Genomic DNA, 23,022 nt, shown 5'->3' with positions numbered 1-23,022 from the left:
GAACCTATCTGTCTCGTCCTTAAATATACACAAGGACTCTGCCTCCACAGCTGTCTGTGCCAAGGAGCTCCAAAGACTCACAACCGTCTGGGAGAAAATATTCCTCATCATCTCAGTCTTAAATTGGTGTCCCTTTATTCTGAGACTATGCCATCTGCTCCAAGACTCTCCAATGAGGGCAAACATCCTCTCGGCATTTACCTTGTCAAGCCCCTTAAGAATCATATATGTTTCAATGAGATCACCTCTCCTTCCTCTAAACTCTAGTGAGTAGAGTCCCAACCTGCTTAGACTTCGTTCATGAGACAATCCATCCTTATCAGGGATCATCCTAGTGAACCTCAACATTGTTCTCATCATTCAGACATGTTACCTGTGGATGTGCAACTAGTGCTGGCGCTATTGATTTTGCTCAGCCCTGAGTACAAATTCCCATTTAATCTTCAGAGCTCTTAGTTTAAGCATGCATTGGTTATGTACAGCAACAGAGGTAGGTCCAGATCAAAGCCTACCCTGGATGCCAGAATAGTAAATGTTCAAATTGTGATGATAAAATAACAGCTCCGAGAAATAGTATTGTGATGACACAATGTCAACATTGAGAGCTATCAATATTGTAGTGATTTTGTTCCAGTGTTGGTTGATGTCAACATCATAATATTAGTCCACCTGCAATGATAGATGCTGGTGTTATATCTCCACCTCTGATAAATATTGCTATAATATCAACATTAGCCACTATTGTAATTATATTCCATTGGCACTGATAGATTAAATAGGACTTATCCACTTAATAGTAACGTTCTGAGGAGTGTTGCTGAACAAACAGACTTTGGAGTGTAGGTTCATAGTTCCTTGAAGGTGAAGTCGTAGGTAAACAAGATAGTGAAGAAGTTCTGAGGAAGCGTTACTTAACCCAAAACGTTAACTCTGATTTCTCTCCACAGATGTTGCCAGATCTGCTGAGCTTTTCCTACAATTTCTATCATTGATAGTGAGGAAGGTGTTTGGTTTGGTTGCCTTTATTGGTCCATGCATTGAGTATAGGAGTTGGGAGATCATGCTGCAGCTGTATAGGACATTTGTTCGGCTACTTTTGGAATACTGCATTCAATGTTGGTCTCCCTGCTATAGGAAAGATGTTGTTAAACTTGAAAGGGTGCAGAAAAGATTTACAAGATCATTGCAGAACTGAAGGGTTTGAACTACAGGGAGAGGCTGAATAGGCTGGGACTACTTTCCTTGATCATTGGAGGTTGAGGGGTGGCCTTATGGATGTTTATAAAATCATGAGGGGCATGGATAGGCTTAATAGCCAAGGTGTTTTTCCTAGGGTTGGGGAGTCCAAAACTAGAGGGCATAGGTTTAAGGTGAACGGACAAAGACCTAGGAGACAACTTTTTCACACACAGCATGGTGCGTGTATGGAATCAGCTGACAGAGGAAGTTGGAGGCTAGTACAATTTCAACATTTAAAAGGCACCTGGGTGGGTACATGACTAGGAAGGGTTTAGAGGGATATGGACCAAATGCTGGCAAATAGGACTTGTTTAATATAGGATATCTGGTTGGCATAGACGAGTTGGATCAAAGGGTGTGTTTCCATGCTGTACAACTCTATGAGATTCAGAAACCTCCTAAATGAGTGTAGTCATACTGTTGTTGAATAGTCAAATAACAGAAGTTGGATTTCAGAGCTGTTCACTGCCCATGTGGAAGATGGGAGTCACTGAAAATACATTGTTCAAATCTTTAAGAAATTTCAAGATGCTTCACACTCCCTGTTTATGCATACAGTCATATTTATTCATTTAGCATTTTTACAAGTTAATTATTTTTAACAGTTTGCATTTTGTCAATTTTGTGCTCGCATGCTGTCCAACCTGAAACAGGTTGTTTTGGTGCAAGCAAAGAATTAAAATGATCATGTTATTAGATATGACAGACAATGATGGCAAAATTATTCTGGTTGAACATTACTTCAGGCATTTCAGAAGATATCTGAACAAACAAGCAGCATATATTAACTGTTATTTACACTTCAGTATTAACTGAGGATTAGGACACTGGTTTTCACAATCATGTCAAAGCATCAGCAAAGATACAAACCAAATATTGATATTCAGGGGCACTGCAGGCAAACAACACCATGCTTTCAACAACACAGGGAATGAGTCCATCATTGAAAACCATGCTTCTTGCTTCTCTATTCCTGAATTGATTGAGGCACAAAGGTAAAGTGAATCGCTTAAGTTCTCAATATTTGCCCTCCCATAATATTTCTCCTCAGATGGGATTTACACTCACACACTCTTAAGGGTCATGAGTTGTAAATACAGACCAGAATTTACATGCTGGGGCTGTTTGGATATATATATAATAATATCCTCAAAGCAACCCAGACAACAGATTTAGAAGTTGTTAACTTTGCATCGAAAAGAAACCCTTCCCCTGTTTATTAATTTGACAACAATTGCACAATGCTTTCTTCCTTTGCCAGCCATCCTGTATTTGAAGTGTGTTGAACTAAACAGCAAGTTCTACTCTCTCATTCTCATTTCAATGGTACTTAGGAAAATGGTCAGGGAACTCCGGATTTGGTAATGAACAATTGATGTTAAGATAATCAATCTAGATTTTAAAGGACTTTGTGGGGTGAAATCATTTTCCTGAAATCCTATTTTGTCACTTTAAATGCAATGTTCTTGTAGATATTTCTTTTTGTGGAATTTTCCTTCAGGCTATTTTTCAAACACTGTATTTTAGCTGTTCTGACCCAGAGTAAAACAGTGGGTCATTGCCCCACAGCCAATTAACAGTACTCTCAGCATTAACAGAAATTGCTGGAAAAGCTAGGAGGTCTGGCAGCATCTGTGGAGTGAAATCAGAGTTAACATTTCAGGTCAAGTGACCCAGCAATTTCTAAACCTTTTTCTGTTTTGCATCTGCAGTTCTTTCGGTTCTTATTATGTATTTTGATGATGGCTGTTAATGGGAAATTGGGACTGCTACTTTCTAATTGATGAAAGTGGTTCAGTGCATGAAATAATAGCAGAAATCAAGGATCTACTGATGAACAACAGGCATGAGCTGAGGGGAGACAGTGGTGTGGTGATAATGTCACAGGATTAATAAACTCATGGCCCAGGCTAATGGTCTTGGAGTGTGAGTCTAAATCCCATAGCTGGGATTTGATTCAATTAATATATCTGCAATTAAAGTTTAATAAAAAAACTACCCTGAAAGTTGGAAAACTCCATCTGACGCATATAAATCCTTTAAGGAAGGATGCCTGCTTTCCTTACCTGGCCTGACCTACCTCCAGATCCACAGCAGTGAGGTTTACCCTTCACTTTAAGCCTCTTAGTTCATGGCCAATTACCAATGGGCAACAAATTCAGGCCTTGCTGGTGACAGCCACATTTAAGAAAAAAGAAAAAAAAGTCTGCAGAATCATGTCATTTACCACTCATTTATCATGTTGCTCCTAATTAGGGGGGTTTAACCTACTGAGCCTACAAGAAATGGGAAGCTTTGAGTGGGATGGAATAATTCATAAAAAATCTTAAATCTACATCTTTCTGTCTGCAGCTCCTCTGTAACACCGGTCTGTTACCCTGATGCACTTTTAATGGTGCGATCTGCCTATGTAGTACACAAAACAACCCATTTCTCTATATCTCAGCACATGTGACAACAATAAATCAACAAACAAACCCCATTCATGAATCTGCCCAGTGATATTTTTGACAATGATGGTTAATCAGTCTGCTCCCAGATGTGGCATGCTCATTTAAACATGTAACTCAGATTTCTCCCTCCACTTTAAATATAATCTGGCAGTAAGGCAAGAACTGGTCCATGAAATAGTTTAATCCTTGTCCAGCATGGCTTGTGGTCCAAGAGAAACAGGCATGCTTCCTTTCAGCTTCCTTGGAAGCTTCCCTCCCAGTGATTGGGCCTTTTGCTGTAATCAGTGACAAACCCACGCTAGATAATGCAGAGAAACCTCCCACGAGTGTTAGCGCTGCAGTATCTCAACGGGAGGGGGGATGTCATTACTGTGTGGCGTGTTTACATCAGGAGCTTAACACATTCAGATGCACAAACATCGCATGTAGATGTGTATAATGTAGGCAAAGCTCGTAAAACTAATTGAAAATGCATGAGGCTACTTGACTTGAAAGAGACCAGAATAAATAAACATTTTCTACTTAAAATTATAGGATTAAAAATAGACGGGGGAAAGCTGTCATAGTTGGAACTACACAACATCTCAGAATGATATCTTAACTCTGATACCTCTCAACCCAAGCCATCAATCCTTTTCATCCTTTTACCACTGCAGGGGGACCTGGTATGTATTCCCAGCAATCACTCCTTTGATCTTAATACAAAAATGTAACTGTCAATAATTTCACAATGCAGGAAACAGAACATGGAGCACACAATTATGTTGCAAACGCAGTAACAGGCTGCAGTACATACAAAGTATCTTCAAACTTGATCAAACCCAAGCCTTCAAATTGCTGTCCCATTCTTTTCCACAGCAACAAAAACTAGGGTTGTCATGCCCAGTCCACTTCATCCCTTTGTAGATGGCTCGGGAGTAAGGTAGGAAGCAAAGGAAGAGACGCAGACGGCGTGCCACGCTACAGTAGGTCACCATGGCAATAACAATCAGGGGAGACATTAGGACAAAACCAAGAATGATGAGGGCGGAGGAACTGTTATCGTCGAGGATAGTTTTACAGTAATAGGCATCAGAATGAATAACCTGCAGGTCAAACATAAAACAAATTAGTCTCAACTCAAACAGACAATGCTTGTTCTAAGGTAACACAGTGTGAAGCTGATGAGCACAGCCAGCCAAGCAGCATCAGAGGAGCAGGAAAAGCTATCTCAGATTCTCCATCATCGGCAGTTCGTACTATCTCTGTAACAATGCTTATTCTAAGTTACTTGCTAATAGAAAATTCTGTAATAAGATTTCTATGTATTTTATTAAAACCTTCTATGAATAATATCAAATCTCAATTTATATCAGTAATTGATAAGTAAGTTTTTGCTACATATTTTGAACACACTAGCAAAGTGAGGGACAGAGACATCCAGGATAACAAAGTGTGGAGCTGGATGAACACAGCAGGGCAAGCAGCATCTTAGGAGCAGCTTGGCCTGCTGTGTTCACCCGGCTCTACGCTTTGTTATCTCGGATCCTCCGGCATCTGCAGTTCCCATTATCTCTGACAGAGACATCCAAACATGAGTCGTTGTAATGACTGTGCCAATTTATTGTGGCAATTTTGTCTTTTTAATATATTGGCTCAATTTTTAGGCGGGTTTTATCCTCACTCCCTGTCTCTAAATCCCTTTACCACCCTCTGTCTCTAAATCCCTTTACCATGCCCTGTCTCTGAATCCCTTTACCACCCTCTGTCTCTGACTCCCTTTACCACCCTCTGTCTCTGACTCCCTTTACCACCCTCTGTCTCTGAATCCCTTTACCACCCTCTGTCTCTGACTCCCTTTACCACCCTCTGTCTCTGAATCCCTTTACCACCCTCTGTCTCTGACTCCCTTTACCACCCTTTGTCTCTGACTCCCTTTACCACCCTCTGCCTCTGAATCCCTTTACCACCCTCTGTCTCTGACTCCCTTTACCACCCTCTGTCTCTGAATCCCTTTACCACCCTCTGTCTCTGAATCCTTTTACCTGACAAGCACTTACGCAAAGCCTTTGACGTTAGAATCCATCACTTCCTTTTCTGACATCAACCTAAGTGACTTGTAGTTCATCAATTTATCTTTCTCTCCATTTTTAACAAGGTTGTAATTTGGCTAACTTCCGAATCCCACAGATTTATTGTTCTTCATTACAGATTGGTGATAATATCATAAATTGGGAATGATTCATTTGATAATCATTGTTCACTATGTGATTCTCAGACTAGTCTCTGTGTTGACACATGGTCCATCTCTTTGATGGAAACTCCTTGCCTTTAACAATATGTGAATGTTTCAGAGAACAGGATGACTAAGATGAACACTTTCTGAATTTATTTTCCATAACTTTCAGTATTGGGGATTAATATATTCTGTACAGTTTGCTGAATACAAAATGGCATTCTCTATTCGACTTCAACTTTCAGTATCAACATTCAAATCGTGCACTGATATCTGAATAAAAGTTGTACAGAGGACAAAGAAATCTTGTGGTCTTGGAACATTAAGTTCTAATGTGTCAGTAGAGAGTGAGAAGGGATTGTGCTGAAAATATATTTGGTCTGTCACACTGACAGCAAATAAAGCTTCTTCAAAATGACACGAGCAAGCAAAAAGTTTACAAATTAGTAATGAGTGTGAAGCGCATCTCCCATCTCAGAATCTCCATGAAGACAATAAAAATAGGAGTTAAAGCTCGAGGGTTCGCTCTTTCAATCATATTCCAAATATTGCTACTGGAAATGAACATGTGTGGACATTCAATGGCAACAGGGTCAGGCAATGACTGTGAAACCCCATATTGTTAACACCCACAGTTAGACTCACACCTGAAAATTATCTAACTGAGCAGGACTGCCAAGAGCAGTCAGTGTGCTCCTACCAGCAGGGGAGGAATAAAGAGATAAGTTAAACAAAGAACTGCAGATACTGGAAATTTGAAGCAAGAACAGAAATCAGCAGGTCTGGCAGCATCTGTGGAGAGAAAGCAGAGTTAATGTTTTGGGCCTAATGACCATTCTTCAGGATAAAGAGAGAAACATTGAGGGAGGAAGAGGATAAATATTTGTTCAACCATTCAGAGAGGCTGTATGCATATGCAGATTTGTGAAATTAAATGTGTGCCCTTGAGGACCCATTAAATCTATGTTGTTAGCAGAGTACAGGAAGTTTTGCCAAGGAGCCAATCTAGATTATCTGCTCAAAATCTTGCAACTCATTTGAGCTAGTGACATTGTGACTCAGAGGCCATGCTGGAAGACAAACATCAATCCCTGGATAGCTCTGTCACCACAAACAACAATAGGGCAGGGACAACATGACCATCTGTCTAAGTGTCCCTATACTTCACCTTCACTCTCTCGTGCAGTATTTGTTAGTGTTTATTTGTATTTATTACCATATATTACTCTGTGCGAATGTTGAATTGATGCAGTAGATTGGAATAATAGCCAACAGTAATTTATTTTTGGATGTCTTTCCGACAGTTGGATGTTTAACCACTGTGTCACAGGCTGGGGATAAAGTAAGGTGACTGATGATGTGTGAAAAGTTTGTAGAGTGCATTGGGATGAAGAAAGCTCTTTGGCTAACTTTAATTCTGACTCCCAGATTCCCAAAGTGAATTTTCCCCATACAGCATTGAGGCGTTTTGAATCGGGTATGTGAATCGAGTATTCTTGCCTGAGCTAGGAACGTACAAAAAGTGGAGGAAGAACTGGGCTGTCTAACTTATCCATGCTTGTGCTGTCCTCCAGGTCCTGCAATCTCATATACCATCATGTCCCGCTTTGTTCCCAAACTCTGAGAGGGCTAATCAGGGCAAGGATGCCCCAACATCTTTCAGTACAAAGGAGAGGCCCATTCTCATCCATGGGGCTTATTCAAAACATTCTTACCCCACTTTATTGGCCATATCCTTTGATAGCACTGTTTGGCAAGAATATATCTTAAAGCATACAATATCTCCCACTTTAATGCTTCTGAATAACATACTCCCTAGTAATCTTTATCATCTTAAAGAACTTTTCCTGGCGTTTTTTCTGAGTTTTCCCTTCTCATCATAAATTTATGCTTTAAATAACCTGAAACCAGGCTATCATATCTGAATTTGTACCTCAGATATTTTGGCATTTTCATATCACATTTCAGTTTACAAATTAATCAGAATATAGGATAAATATCAATTTTTCACCTATCCTTCTCCTTTCATTGTATCATCACCTTTCTCCCTATTTACAAACACAGAAAATCTGACAGCATAGAAAGGTGTCAATGGTCACATTGTGTTCATGCCAGCTGAAAAAAATGTGCCCATCCTTATCCCACTTTTAAGCTCTTATTCCATAGCCCTGTATGTTACCTTCGAGTGTCTATCCAGGGTATTTGCAGCAATACACCCATACTTCATTAGGAGTGAACTCATTCAACACTACACAGTCTCTGCTTTGAAAGTTCCTATGAACTTCTGGCATTTTCTACCTGTTGTGCCAAAAAAGTTGTTCCATTACAGATTATTAGGCACGTTTAACCTTTCTGTAATATCTTGATGATTTGATAAATATCTCTTAGTCTAAGATTACAACAGGTGACCAATGGTTTGATGAAACAGATTTTAAGGAACTTCATAAGAATGAAGGAAGGAATTGTAGAGAAGCAGAGAAATTTAGGAAGCAAATTACAGAGCTTAGGGACTCGGCAAGTGGATGCACCGCAGCCAATGGTGGAGCTGTTAAAACTGGGATTTATAAGATGCAAGAATGAGAGATTATTAACTATTTCAGATAGTGCTGCAGAAGGTTACAGAGGTAAAGTGGATAAAGCCATGGAGGAATTTGAAATCATTAGCAAGACTTTTCAAATCAAGGCATCGTGTAGCAGGGACCCAGTGTAGACCCGTGAGCACGAGGATGATGGGTGAACAGAATGCTGGCAGCAAAGCTTTCGAAGATAGAGGGTGGAAGAAATCCAGAAGGCCAGGGAATAATCAAGTCTGGAATTTTTTTTAATAACGGCCTGATGAGATCTCAGCAGAAGATAAGCTGAGGCAGAATGGCATCGAAAGATGTTACAGAGATGGAGAAGGGCAATCTTAGAAATGGTGTGAATATGTGTTCAGAAGCTCTTCTGAATATCAATTATACAGCCGGGATTGTGACCAGTCTGCCTTATCCTCATGTAATTGTTAGAAAGAATGATAGTCTTAAAGAGAAGGATGGTGTCAGTAACTGAGAAATGGAGTTGGTGGTCGCAGTCAAGGACAATAGATTTGGCTTAATTGGCACAAATGAGGGATTGGCTTCATTCATCTGCCTCTGATGCATAATAATTGGTTTAATTGGTATGTTATTCATTATGTAGTAAATATATTTGCTTGATTCACTGGAAGAAAACTGCAAGCTGTGGTATTCCCTGGGGTAGCTGCCAATGTAGCATACACTTTAAGCAATATGAAATAATTATATTACTGCAGGTCAATTGGAACCTGATAACATTGATGTTACTTTGATGCTTTGGTTCTTGATCCCAATTCTGATATAAAACCTGTAGCACTTTCAAACTAAACAGCAATCCAACATGGACATATTTGGGTCTTATGTTCTGCTTGAAACTTCTATGCTTTGGTGTGGTGCAAAGCATTTTCATTCCAAATGTGTGTTGAGTCTGCAATGATATCTCCTCTAAAGGATGCCAAATTTTCCTAGTAGTCTAACAATGAAAAAATATGCCATTACAAGGAACATGCTCAGTTAGCAAGGCTACACTTTATCAGAAGAAAGGTTACATTTCCATCAACATGAGGCAATGCATTTTTCGGAGATGAAGTAACAGAATTTCTTTGTTAGGCTTACTGCTTGTTTTCATTTGTGTGATGTGGTGCATTAGAAGTAGTTAAACTTTACTGACAGAATAGAGTTATTATACCGGCTTACAGTAAGAATCACAGTGACAGTGAAACTTCTATTACGCTGCTAGCTGCACATGGTCATGTCCTGGCAAAATGCCTTGCACTCATTAAACTGGCACCTAACTCAGTCGTCAGCATCCAGAAACATTACTTCAAATCTGTCAGAGGAGAAAAAAATTTAGTGAATAATACTGCTATGTTTCCCACAAGCGAATTGAATGTCATTTCAAAGCATACAGCGTAGAATCTGCATAAACAAATCCATTACTTGCACCTGTATCACCCACATTTATCCAAGCTACAATGAGTGCCTCTTGATATGCTAAATCTTCGACAAAAAGACTTAAAGAGAATTGCAAGCATTTGCCAAATCACATTTCCACAATGAAAAGTCATTTCAGAGCCTGCAATTGCCCAATGGTTGGGTGCATTGAAAGTTGCAAAGTGCTGAGAAACATTCCAAGTAGTAAAACTGGATTTACAGCCCAGCATTGTAACAAATCCCTCACTCAGTCCACCCATGAGACAATGAGGCTAATTGCCAAAAATGGCCCAATAGGTCCTTTGAAGACAACAGGATGCGGTAATTCAAACTGAATCCATTGGACAATCTAAATGCTCCTGAATCTGCAGCACCAGTGAAGCATTCCCATTGCAAACCAGTGTGCACAGTCAGGAATATAGCATCTCTGCAGAATTTGCAGGAAGCTTTCCCATCTCGTTTCCTTTGTGGAATGGCCATTGGGAGTCCAGCCCCAGTGTTAGGCCATGAAAGGCTATTCCATTCAAAGGTCCACCTGCTTTTAAAATGTTTTGCAATTGAGGTTGAAACGGGTAACTCACAGATTGATGGCAGGCTTCAGTCCACTCCACAAGTCAGATGTTTTAAGCTGATTGTTGGTGAACCAGCTTAGGCTGCAAGGAAGAGCGTAGTGATGTGGGAAAGGGCATGGAGAAGTATGCTACTGAGGCAAAGGTGCTCCATTCAGCCAGGGGCTACTTCCTCACTCAATCCAGGGCCTGGGCTGTTTCTACTACTAAGATTGGGCCATGGTCTGTCTTAGCAATCAAACAAAATCAGTCTGGGAGTTACTAGTCACTCAGCTGAAGTCATCTTGCAAATTGAGTTCAGAGTGACAGTGGGCTGCAGTCAATCGGAGTTGTCCCGCAGGATCTGTCTGGGGTATAGGCCATAGTTACAGAGTGGGGTGGGTCCTACATTCTTCAGGGGATGTTAGGCTTTGTTCAGAGCATCATCGAGGGAGTAGGTAGCTAACATTTGGGTGTTGAACAGATTGTATTTAGTGGCTCATTTTGGACGGGAAACCACTCCATATCACAGCTTCTGGCCATAGCAAGTGAAATAGGCTCATTTTTGTGGCTGGGGAGGAAGGAATGGTATGGTGGGCAAGCTAGATTTTAAAGTCTGTCTGTAGCCCTGGTCTGCTCCAGTCAGGCTCTAATTCATGGATTTAGTTGGCCTTTTAGCTGCCTTAATAAGCTGACCACAGCTTGGTTTTTCCTATTCCAACCTTCAGAAATAAAGAGTTCCAGGATGGCATGGTGTGAGAAATTGACGTGGCAACTGACAACACAAAAATTGCATGCCACCTGCATTCTTCCCCCAAACAGAGGTGAAAATTCTGCCCTGAATTAGAATTCAGAGCCAAACTGTTGAAGGCAGAGAACTTTGGTTACTGAAGGGTTATTCTTTTTCTCTATTTGGTTTTAAACATTTTCCAAGAGTCTTACATTCCACACAATAGTACGGGCCAGAAAAATGATGCAGAAAATAAATCACAAGCAAGCAACTTTTTTAATTCAGACCTTGGTGAATTATTGATTCACTAACTCATAATGTTACTGAGCCACACTTGCTCACCAATAACCCGCTGTTCACTGATGTTCAATTTGAGTTCCACATGCACCAATCATTTCTTGACTTCTTGATTTCTTGTGCAAAAAGGATAAAAATGCTGAATTTGAGGTAAGGTGAACCCAACTGGCATTGACATTAAGATAAGGTATTGCATCATAGATTCCTAATAAAACTGAAATCAGAGGAGATTGTAGTGGGGAAGAGTGAATGGAAACTTTCACTGCCCAGAGTCATATCTAGCACAGTGAGACGATTGAAGTTGTTGAGGTTACTTATCTCAGTCTAAGGACATTGCTTCAGGAGTTCCTTCAGACATTGTTCTCAGTCCATTCATCTTCAGCTCCCTCATTAATGTCTTTCCCTGCAGAATAATATCAGGAAGAGGACTGTACACCGATGATCCCATCTTCAGATCTATTTTTCAATTCATTAGGATATTGAAACAGTCTGTGCATGCAGGAAGATCTGGACAACAATTAGATGGGAAAAAAATTGGCAAGTCACCTTTATAACTATACAAATTCCTGGCAATGACCATCTTCACAAGACACAATCTGATGTTTCTCCTTGATATTCGAAGGCATTGCCATCACCAACTCCATTGTAGGAGTCACTATTCACCAGAAACTCAACTGGCTCAGTGGCATAATGGCTAGAGCCGTACACCTTCCACCCCAACCTTAAGTTCACCTGGGCCATCTCTAATATCTCTCTCTCCTTCCTGGACCTTTCTGTCTCCATCTCCGGCAACCACCTAGAGACCGATATCTATTTCAAGCCCACCGACTCCCACAGCTACCTAGAATACACCTCCTCTCACCCACCTTCCTGCAAAAATGCCATACCCTATTCCCAACTCCTTCACCTCCAATGCATCTGCTCCCATGATGAGGCATTCCACTCCCATACATCTCCGATGTCCTTGTTTTTCAAGGACCGCAACTTCTCCCCCTCAGTGGTTGAGAATGCCCTTCACCGTGTCTCCCACATTTCCCACAACTCATCCCTCACACCCCCTCCCTGCAATAAAAACCAAAAGAGAATCCCCCTTGTCCCCACATACCACCCCACCAACCTCCGGATCCAACGCATCATCCTCCGACACTTCCACCATCTGCAATCCGACCCACCACCAAAGACATTTTTCCCTCCTCACCCTTACCTGCTTTCCAGAGGGACCACTCTCCCCATGACTCCCTTGTCCGCTCCGCACACCCCTCCAGCCCCACCACACCCAGCACTTTTCCCTGCAGCTGTAGGAGGTGCTACACCTGCCCCTACACCTCTCCCCTTACCCCATCCCAGGCCCCAAGAAGACTTTCCATGTCAAGCAGATGATCACGTGCACATCTGCTAATGTGGTATACTGCATATGCTGTTCCCCTTGTGGCCTCCTCTACATCGGGGAAACCAACCAGAGGCTTGGGGACCGCTTTGTGGAGCACCTAGGCTCGGTTCGCAATAAACAACTGCACCTCCCAGTCACAAACCATTTCAACTCATTCTCCCATACTGCAGACGACATGTCCATCCTGGGCCTCCTGCAGTGCCACAACGATGCTACCCGAAGGTTGGAGGAACAGCAACTCATATTCCGCTTGGGAACCCTGCAGCCCAATGGTGTCAATGTGGATTTCACAAGCTTTAAAATCTCCCCTCCCCCCCAAGGCATCCCAAAATCAGCCCAAGTCATCCCCATCTCCTTAACCTGTCCTTCCTCCCAACTCTCCCCTCCTCCGACCTCAAGCCTCACCTCCATCTCCTACCTACTAACCTCATCCCGCCCCCTTGACCTGTCCGTCCTCCCTGGGCTGACCTATCTCCTCCCTACTTCCCCACCTACACTCACCTTTACTGACTCCATCCCCTCCTCTTTGACCGGTCTATCTCCTCTCCACCTATCTTCTCCTCTCTCCATCTTCTATCCGCCTCCCCTTCTCTCCCTATTTATTTCAGAACCCCCTTCCCCTCCCCCATTTCTGAAGAAGGGTCTAGGCCCAAAATGTCAGCCTTCTTGCTGCTGTGATGCTGCTTGGCCTGCTGTGTTCATTCAGCTCTACACCTTGTCATCTCTCTTTAGTGAGCGGCTCTCTTTCTAATTTCCCAAAGTCTTTTGCACAAGGGACAGTTCAGAGTATGGTTCAATGCTCTGCAATTACCCAGATTGATGCAACTGCAACAACTTCAAAGAAACTCAGCATCACCCAGGACAAAGCAGTCACCTAAGAATATCCACTACCTAAAACATTAAATCACTCCACATGGAGAAGCATGGCTGTACTCTTTATAAGATGCACTGCAGCAACTTTCCAAATCTTCTTCCCAATGCCTTCCAAATCTACAACTTCCATTACCTTGAAGGAGAAGAACTGCAAGTACATTGAACACCATCACAGTCATATTCAGCTCCAAATCACACATCGTCCTGACATTGACGAACATTGAGGTTCCGTGTTACCAGATGCATTCTGTTACTTTCTGAGCACCAACAAGACAGGGCTAAGAAATACTGGCCTTGAATAAAGTCAGAGACCACTTCCTGGTTTAGCCATCAGAATGTCCTGGATTGGTGATCACAACTCCCTGACCTTTACTACAGTCATGGAGAGGGATAGGAGCAGATGATATGGGAAAGTATTTAACTGGGGGAGGGGAATTACAATGCTATTAGGCCAGAACTGCAGAGCATAAATTGGATACAGATGTTCTCAGGGAAATGCACAGCAGAAATATGGGGGTTGTTGAGGGAGCAGTTGCTACAGGTACTGGATAGGTTTGTCCCACTGAGGCAAGGAAAGGATGGTAAGGTGAAGGAACCGTGGATGAGAAGACATGTGGAACATCTAGTCAAGAGAGAGAATAAAGCTTACTTAAGGTTGAGGAAGCAAGGATCAGACAGTGCCCTAGAGGGTTACAAGCTAGCCAGGAAGGAACTGAAGAATGCGCTTAGGAGAGCTAGAAGGGGGGATGAAAAAGTTTTTGCGGATAGTATTAAGGAAAACCCCAAGGTGTTCTATATTTATGTGAGGAACAAGAAGATGGCCAGAGTGAGGGTAGGGCCAATCAGGGATAGTGGAGGGAACTTGTTCTTGGAGTTGGAGGAGGTGGGGGAGGTCCTTAATGAGTACTTTGCTCCAGTATTCACCAGTGAGAGGGACCTTGTAGCCTGTGAGGACAGTGTGAAACAGGCTGATATGCTCGAACAGGTTGAGTTTAGGAAGAAGGATGTGCTAGAAATTTTGAGAAACATGAGGATAGCTAAGTCCCCTGGGCCAAATGTGATATACCCACGGTCTCTACAGAAAGTGAAGGAAGAGATTGTTGATCCTTTGTCAATGTTCTTTATGTCCTCATTATCCACTGGAGTAGTACCAGATGATAGGAGGGTGGCAAATGTTACTCCCCTGTTCAAGAAAGGGAATAAGGATAATCCTGGAAATTATAGACCAGGCAGTCTTACTTCTGTAGTGGGCAAATTATTGGAGAGGATTCTGAGAGAGAGTATTTGTGATTATTTAGAAAAGTGCAGTCTGATTAGAAATAGTCAGCATGGCTCAGTGAGGGGCAGATCAGGCCTCACAGGCCTTACTGAATTCTTTGTGGATGTGACAAAGCACATCGATGAAGGTAGAGCAGTGGCTGTGGTGTAACTGGATTTTAGCAATGCATTTTATAAGTTCCCATGGTGGGCCCATTCAGAAAGTAAGGAGGCATGGGGTTCAGGGAAATTTTGCTGTCTGGATACAGAATTGGTTGCCCAATTGAAGGCAGAAGATGGAAGTAGATGGTAGTAGATAGAACGTATTCAGCCTACAGCTCAGTAACCAGTGCTGTGCCACAGGGATCTGTTCTGGGACCGCTGCTCTTTGTGATCTTTATAAATGACTTGGATGAGGAAGTGGAAGAGTGGGTTAGTAAGTTTGCTGATGACACAAAGGTTGGTGGAGTTGTGGATAGTGTGGGAGGTTGCAATGGGACATTGACAGGATGCAGAGCTGGGCAAAGAAGTGGCAGATGGAATTCAACCCAGAAAAGTATGAAGTGATTCATTTTGAAAGGTCAAATTTAAATGCAGAATAAAGGGTTAATGGCAGGATCCCTGGCAGCATGGAGAAACAGAGGGATCTTGGGGTCCATGTCCATAGATCCCTCAAAGCTGCCACCCAAGTTGATAGGGTTGTTACGAAGGGAGATGGTGCATTGTCTTTCATTGGCAGAGGGATTGATTTTAAGAGCCACAAAGTTATGCTGCAGCTCTATAAAATCCTGCTTAGATCACACTTGGAATATAGTCTTCAGTCTGGTTGCCTCATTATAGGAAGTATGTGGAAGCTTTACAGAGGGTGCAGAGGATATTTATGGGGATACTGCCTGGACTGGAGGGCAGGTCTCATGAAGAAAGTTTGAGGGAGCTAGGACTTTTCTCATTGGAGCGAAGAATGATGAGTGGTTACTTGTTAGAGGTGTACAAGATGATGAGAGGGCTACAGGGAGAGTGCAGGGAAGTGGAGTTAAAATGCCCATCAACCATGATTTAAATGGCAGAGTGGACCTCTTTATCCCAGGGAGGAAATGACTATCACGAGGGGGCAAAATTTTAAGGTGATTGGAGGAAGGCATAGGGCTGATGTCAGAAGTAGGTTCTTCACACAGAGTGGTGGGAGTGTGGAATATGCTGCCAGCGATGGTAGTCAAGTCAGATACATTAGGGACATTTAAGTGACTCTTGGATAGTAAAATGTAGGGTATACCGGGTAATTTGATCTTAGAATAGGATAATAGGTCAGCAGAACATCATGGGCCAAAGGGCCTGTACTGTGCTGTACTGTTCTATGTTTTTTGGTGTTGTAAATTGTGCTGTATAGTTATAGGAATTACCTGCCTGTGTCACAGGAAATGTTAACAGATAATTAAAGGTTTACTAGAACAAGCTAGAAAGACTATTGAAAACCTGATTAGATTATTGGTTTAAATAAATATACTTTCTATTAACTGGTTGATATTTTTAACTTGCATCATAATCCTAAGGAAAAGGTGTTCTCTGCAATTAATCTGTGTTTGATATTTTCATACACATTGATAACATTATATATTTGGAACCACATTTATAATTTTTATTTTATATTAAAATGATGTATTTAATACATATTTTTCCCAACTTTTTTAATTCATTGAATGCGAGCATTGCTGGCAAGCCCCATCCCTAAGTGCTCTTGTGAAAACCTTCTTAATCCATTGTAGTGCATGAGTGTAGGTACACCCAACTGTCACACTTGCAGTGCCACACTTACAGTCTCACTTGTGCAATTGTTACAATCTTTTCAAATTTCACAATCATAAAACTAACAAATCAATAACTGAGCGTCTGTTATTGCCGGAGGCTGTGTGTGGCATGAAAAGGATCTTGCGTGTGCCTGTGATATTTCTCCTTTTGGATGACAGCGGAGTTAATTTTGCTTTAAAGAGGCTTGATGAGTTGCTGCATTGCACTTTGTGGTTGAAATTTCTGCGGCCTTAGTGTGCTTATGGTGGAAGGTATGAAAGTTTAAGGCGGTCCCTTCTTAGAGACTTTCGTTGCCTGCTGTTTGTGTGGCATGAATGTCACTTGCCACTAAGCAGTCCAATCTGTACCATTGTCTGGGTTTCACTGCTTCAAATCTGAGGAGTTGCAAATGGAACTTAATACCGTATACTCATCTCCACTTCTGACTTTATGGCAAGTGAAGGTACTTGATGAAGCAGTTTATGATGAGTGGGACTAGAAACAACCATTAGCTCAAATGATTGGGCACTGCTCTGAGAAACTCCATTAGACATGTTCTGAAGCTGAGATTTTTGGCCTCCAAGAAGCACAACTGCCATTTTTTTGTGCTAGATAAGACTCCAAACAGCGCAGAGTCTGTTTCCTGAATCAGTTGGCATAAATTTATTGGGACTGCTCAATGCCACACTCTGTCACATGTTACCTACCAAGCCACTCTCATCTCATCCCAGGAATTCAGCTCTTTCTTCATGTTCACACTAGACTCTATAAATATCAGGAGACAAGCCCACTGGCAGAGCCTAAATGGAGCATCAGAGAGCGGGTTATTGGTAACTGTATATAGAAGCCTTTAATCTCAATGTCAGTAAGTCTTGGTTTCAAACTCTATGCAGCAGCTACATAACCTAGACTGTTATTTTAGTCCGGAAGGAACATTAAGACAGTGGATCTTATATATTGGATCTTTTACCTATGGAACATGGAAAATTGACTACTATGTAGAGTTAGAGTTCTAATAACATACTGTTGATTTCTCAATTATTCATTGTTGAATGAAAAATGATGTCTTGCGTTAATTTGGTCTCCTGCGGATTGGATGCGTGGAGCTTTTTTTTATTACAATTACCGATAAGGAGGATATCTTTGTCAGCTGATTACTGCTGTCAGTTTTCTTTTCAGGAGCAGGCTTCAAAAATCTCCTCAAGCACCCCATTTGCTTCAAATCGTTCAGGCAGCAAATTAGAAACCATTCAATTGCTGACATCCAATTTCTTTTTCAGGTTATTTGTTTGAAATCCATTTTCCAGAGAATTTCTGTCCGCCTCCAAATCTGGTCACGATATTAGCACGGCAGAAGAATTTGCCAGCTGCTCCCAAGTAAGTAACACAACAAACACTCACTTTCCTTGTGTTTAATAGTTTAGCCTCTTTTGTGTTCAATTATAATCTGTCATCAATGATTTAGCTGAAGGCATCTATCAATTGGTTTATGCAGTGTTCATTGCCCCGAGATATTCAGATCAAGCACTGGGTGAATTCCTATGACAATCTCAGATTTAAATATTGTATCCAACATCTGAGAAAGTAAATTTACTTATCCATTCAGCATTGCAGAATTTTTCAAAACAAAAGATGGCCATTTGGCCCCGCTGCATCTGTGCTGGATCTCTAACAGATCTATCCATTTCCTCATGTTGTACCTCTGGAATTATTTATTTTTCAATATTTTAAAAGCAGTAATAATAAGTTATGCTATATCAGATCTCCCTGCATTATAAAATCATATGAAGCAAAACTGAAATTTCTTTGCTGCTCAATGGTAGAATAATGCAAAAGAAGGCCTCAAGCTCAGTTGGGTTTGTAGAGTTTAAAGGAGCTCCGCTCTTCCTCCTTGTGAAATGAACACTGGATGAACTATCAGTTCATTTTTGTCTGGACTCTCAGACCCCTCCTCCAGTATCTGGTCCTCAAATTGCAAACTGAATGCTATGTCAATGATAAAACCCTGATTTACTTCTTAAATCCCCAACTGAGGCAGGTGCAGCAACTGCCCAGCAGTGAGCCCAAGGAAACATTTTGCAGCTCCACCAATGGTGGGAATGGGTGGAATTCTGGATCCATTTGTGTCAAATTTACCTTGGGGGAATGGTGCACTCACCAACTCACCCACATCTTACATGGAAGCAGCACTCAGTTTTTTTTCTATAAATGACCAGTCCCTGATATGTTCCCCTTCTTATTTAAGATTAGCTTTTCTTTCCCTCATATTACAGATTATAATAACCAAAGCTATCTTCTCTGTAAATCATAAACTGGTTGATTTTAATGTAGATCTATTTTGGTTTCCCAAGGATAAAAGATGCTTTTCACATCTGGTGAGTAAATTAGCAGTTGCCATGATGAATATCGGGACGTTGCCTTCAAGGCAGAGATCGACAAATTCTTGATCTCAGAAGGAATCAAGGGCTGCTGGGAGAGTGCAGGGAAGTGGAGTTAAAATGCCCATCAACCATGATTTAAATGGCAGAGTGGACTTGATGGGCCAAATGGCCTTACTTCCACTCCTATGTCTTATGGTCTTATGGTCTTATCTGCTGATTGGGACAATTTTGCTACATTACATTCACTGATGTTGGAGCAACGTGAGGCTGCTCCCACATGCAATTGTACCTCAATTAATAACACACTTTAATTGGTTTCATCACAAAATTGAGTGAAGGATTGGCAGTGAGTCCATGGTCTTAGTGGCCGTAGGCATAATCGCTCAGGGATTTCTCTCTCCTGGATTGCATGGCATCATGCTGAGCTGTGACAAATTCCTGCTCTACCTCAGGTTTGGTTGATCTCAGGTGATGTAGGATCTGACAATTGGAGAAGAATTTTGTCCTCCCTCAATTCCTTTGGGTGGGAGCATAATTTCATACTGCTGGTCATCATGATGGTTTGCCAGCACCATCGTACTGTTGGGTCAATTTTCCCAAAGGGTAACTGGGGACTTCCTTCTTGTAAGTAGCATGTAGCAGATTAAAGTAAGCAAAAGAGACCATTAACAAATTTTTCCGTCAGCTTGCATGGCTTTCAAGGCATCAGGACTTGGACTGGACTGGACTTGACATGGAAGACGGGCTTGAGAAGTGGGCACTTCTTACTCTGGCAACCTGTGCACAAATATGACCATTTCTTAATGGATTGGAGCTGCTTGCTTGAAGCCATACTAGCCTGAAAATGCCCAAGACTTGAGCCTGGTTACTACTTGGATGGGAGGCCACCTGTGAATACCAGGTGCAGTAGGAGGGCTCTTGTCGTGCAGCAGTAATGTCCATACTTCTGTGCCAGGAGGCCTGGATTCAAGGCCCACCTATACTGGACATATTTCAAAAATATCTGAACAGGTTGGTTGAAAAAGCTAACTATTAATACTGTGACTACAAGAGCTCAGAAGCTCCGAATTCAATGAGTAGCTCACTGCCTATTCCCTCCAAAGCCTGTCCGCCATCTATAAGGTACAAGACGCGGTAAGATGGAATGATCGCAACTTGACTGAATGGGTACTGTCCCAACAAGACTGGGGGAAGCTCAATGGCTTGGAAGAAGCAGGCTATTTGATTTTCCACCTATCACCATAAAATCTAACCCCTCCAACACTGAGGTACATTGTCAGCAGTGTGAACTGTCTACAAAGCGCACTGCAGCAACTGTCCCAAAGTTGTTTTGACAGTACCTTGCAAACCCATGATCTCTACCATCTAAACACACAAGGGCAGCCGATGCATGGGAATACCAGAACTTGCAAGTTCCTCTCCAAGCCACACATCATCCTGACTTGAAATAGTGCAATGATTCCTTCACCATATCTACATCATATTGACTGCAGGAATCCAGCAAGGCAGCTTACCACCAACTTCTCTAGGGAAATTAGAACGAGTAATAATTGCTGGCCTTGCCAGTGATGCCCTCATCCTGTAAAAGAAAAGAAAAACCCCTATTTTGACAGTGAGTCCTCCTTTGTATCACTAATTGACCAATTCAGGAAAGTCACAGCCAGGTGACTGTTTCCAACACATTGTGGGTTCGAGATCCCTATTTGACAGGGACCAAATCACAAAATCCTGCACCTGATTTTCAAGCTAGAGAGAACAAATCAACTACGTTTATGATCACTGTCCAATTCTTCCTTCAGAACAGCAATTCTTAGGTGAGAATGCAGTCAGGTGTAGCTGTGCCATCAATGCTCTGGCATGGAGAGTGCTCACTTTAGTATAAGAAAAGTCTTTCTTTTCGTATGATGAGGGAGCAACACAACTATAGATGAATTCCGACACACGACACCATTTTGCAATCTTGGAAGACAATGAGTGCTGAAATGTGAATTATGTTTAACACAGCTAAAATCAAATTTGAAAATTACTGCTTCATCATGGCACAAAGACTATGCTGTAACTAGTAAGTTTCTGTACATGAAATTGTCAGTTTTAGAAACAGACAATGGGAGCAGGAGTAATCCCCAGGGAATCCAACATTCTTTCATTTAACATGCCCGTGGTTAATCTTCTTTCTCAACACTATACTTTCTTCCCATGGCCTTTTCATCTTTAGCCTCTAGAAATTTATTTCTCTCTGAAGCACTATTCAATGAATTGGCCTCCACAGCTTTCTGAGGTAGTGAATTCCACCAGTTTGTCACCAGTGTTCTACCAGTTTGAGTGAGGAAATTGCTCCCCATCTGTTGGAAACTGGAATCTTCCTTAACACTGAAATTCTTTGTGTAGCCTGTGTGTTACAGCAGTAACTAGTCATCTACAAATATAAACAGATCTCTACCATACGTAAACAGAGGAGATGTTATGAGAATCACTGAGGCCATAACTCACATTAGAGATTTATCAGGCACCACACTACATTATTACCAATACAGTGTTTTGAAAAATAACAAGTTTTTGTTCTTAAAAGGAAATGCAAGCAGACCTTCAAATGGAGGTGGACAAAGGGAATAACGGTCATCCTGACATCATGAGCTTGTGGTCATTGACTAGCAAGGTGATTAACACAGCATTGACAGCAAGTCCCCAGATGGGAGATATCAACAGGGATAATGGGGAGATAGGAGTGAGCAGATCCAGGGGAAAGAGCTACTAATTTCATGGGAGAAGACCAAAACCTAATACCACCAAAGATGCGCAACATCAGGGACGATCATCCCCCTCACTCCTAAACCACCACACCACTGCTCCTGCATTCTACAAGACAGCTTCAGGATCGGTGCAGTGTTCTTGTCTGTCACAGGTATATTTCCTCCTTTGTCTAATTAACAAGTGTATCATATCTAAACTCCTGCTTCATAACAAACCCAATAAACTTTCAAAAAATTGCTATAAATTGTCAGCTGCCTATATTAGTGACTGTGATCACAAACTCCCTCAAAATCAACGCAATTCAGTCTGACATACCCCACACCCAACATACCCCATATCCTGACACTATGACCTTTCGTTTGGGGGGGCCCACTGGTCAAGGAATGTGCCTTCCCTGCATCCAGCCTATCCACCCTGTCAGAATCTTATACAGTTCATTGCAATCGCTCCTTGCTTTTCTGAACTCCAGTGAATACAGGCTCAGTTGACCCAATCGCTCCTTGTCCAACAAACCATTCTAGGAATCACTCTGATAAACCTTTGTTGGACTCCCTCTATGGCAGTGTATCTTTTCTGTAATGTTTGATTGTATTTTGGAGTTAACAATGTACAAGAAAGCAAAGACACGAGTGAGTAGCCATGGATAAAACTTATTTGCTATGTAATTGGCCAGACCAAAGGCCCTTCAAATACACCAAGGAGATAGCCTAGACCCGAAATTTTATCTTATTGGAAGGCAAGTGTAAGATGCTGTGTTCCAGATGTAATTTGATTGGTTTCACTACTTGGCTTTAGGCAAAACTCACTTTATTCTTACCTTACAGTAAAGGTGCAAATAAAGGAAAGAGGTATTGGTATGGCTTTAACTCTGTTGGAAAACCTAACAGAATAATAGATTATTTAACTAATAAACCGTCCCGACATAGCAACATTCCATAAACACACCCTTGGTAAAGGCAAAGTCAGTAAAACAAAATGTCTCACATGCAATTCGGGCAACAAAGAGAGATCCCAGGCTTTTAGCTGTGGCAGAGGGAGGAATAACAGCTCCCACATCCAGCTTCAAAACCCCAACAACTGCTGAAAGCTAAACTAAAACCCTGGTTCTGTGGGAGCC

General features: G+C 41.8%; 1 protein-coding gene across 1 annotated transcript in view; it reads right to left on the bottom strand.

Moving 5' to 3' along the window:
* Positions 1-1,800: 1,800 nt before the first annotated feature.
* The window catches only part of LOC125466549 (transmembrane protein 88), a 45,256-nt gene continuing 24,034 nt past the window's right edge, over positions 1,801-23,022 (bottom strand). Inside the window, exon 2 of the mRNA XM_048561146.1 lies at positions 1,801-4,777. Within this exon, the coding sequence (XP_048417103.1) occupies positions 4,508-4,777 (270 nt within the window). The 3' untranslated portion in view covers positions 1,801-4,507. The remainder of the gene's footprint in view (positions 4,778-23,022) is intronic.

The sequence above is a fragment of the Stegostoma tigrinum genome, chromosome 28 (genome assembly GCF_030684315.1).
Source record: "Stegostoma tigrinum isolate sSteTig4 chromosome 28, sSteTig4.hap1, whole genome shotgun sequence".
NCBI lineage: Eukaryota > Metazoa > Chordata > Chondrichthyes > Orectolobiformes > Stegostomatidae > Stegostoma > Stegostoma tigrinum.
The sequence above is the reverse complement of the archived record's forward strand: the minus strand, read 5'-3'. Positions and strand labels throughout refer to the sequence as shown.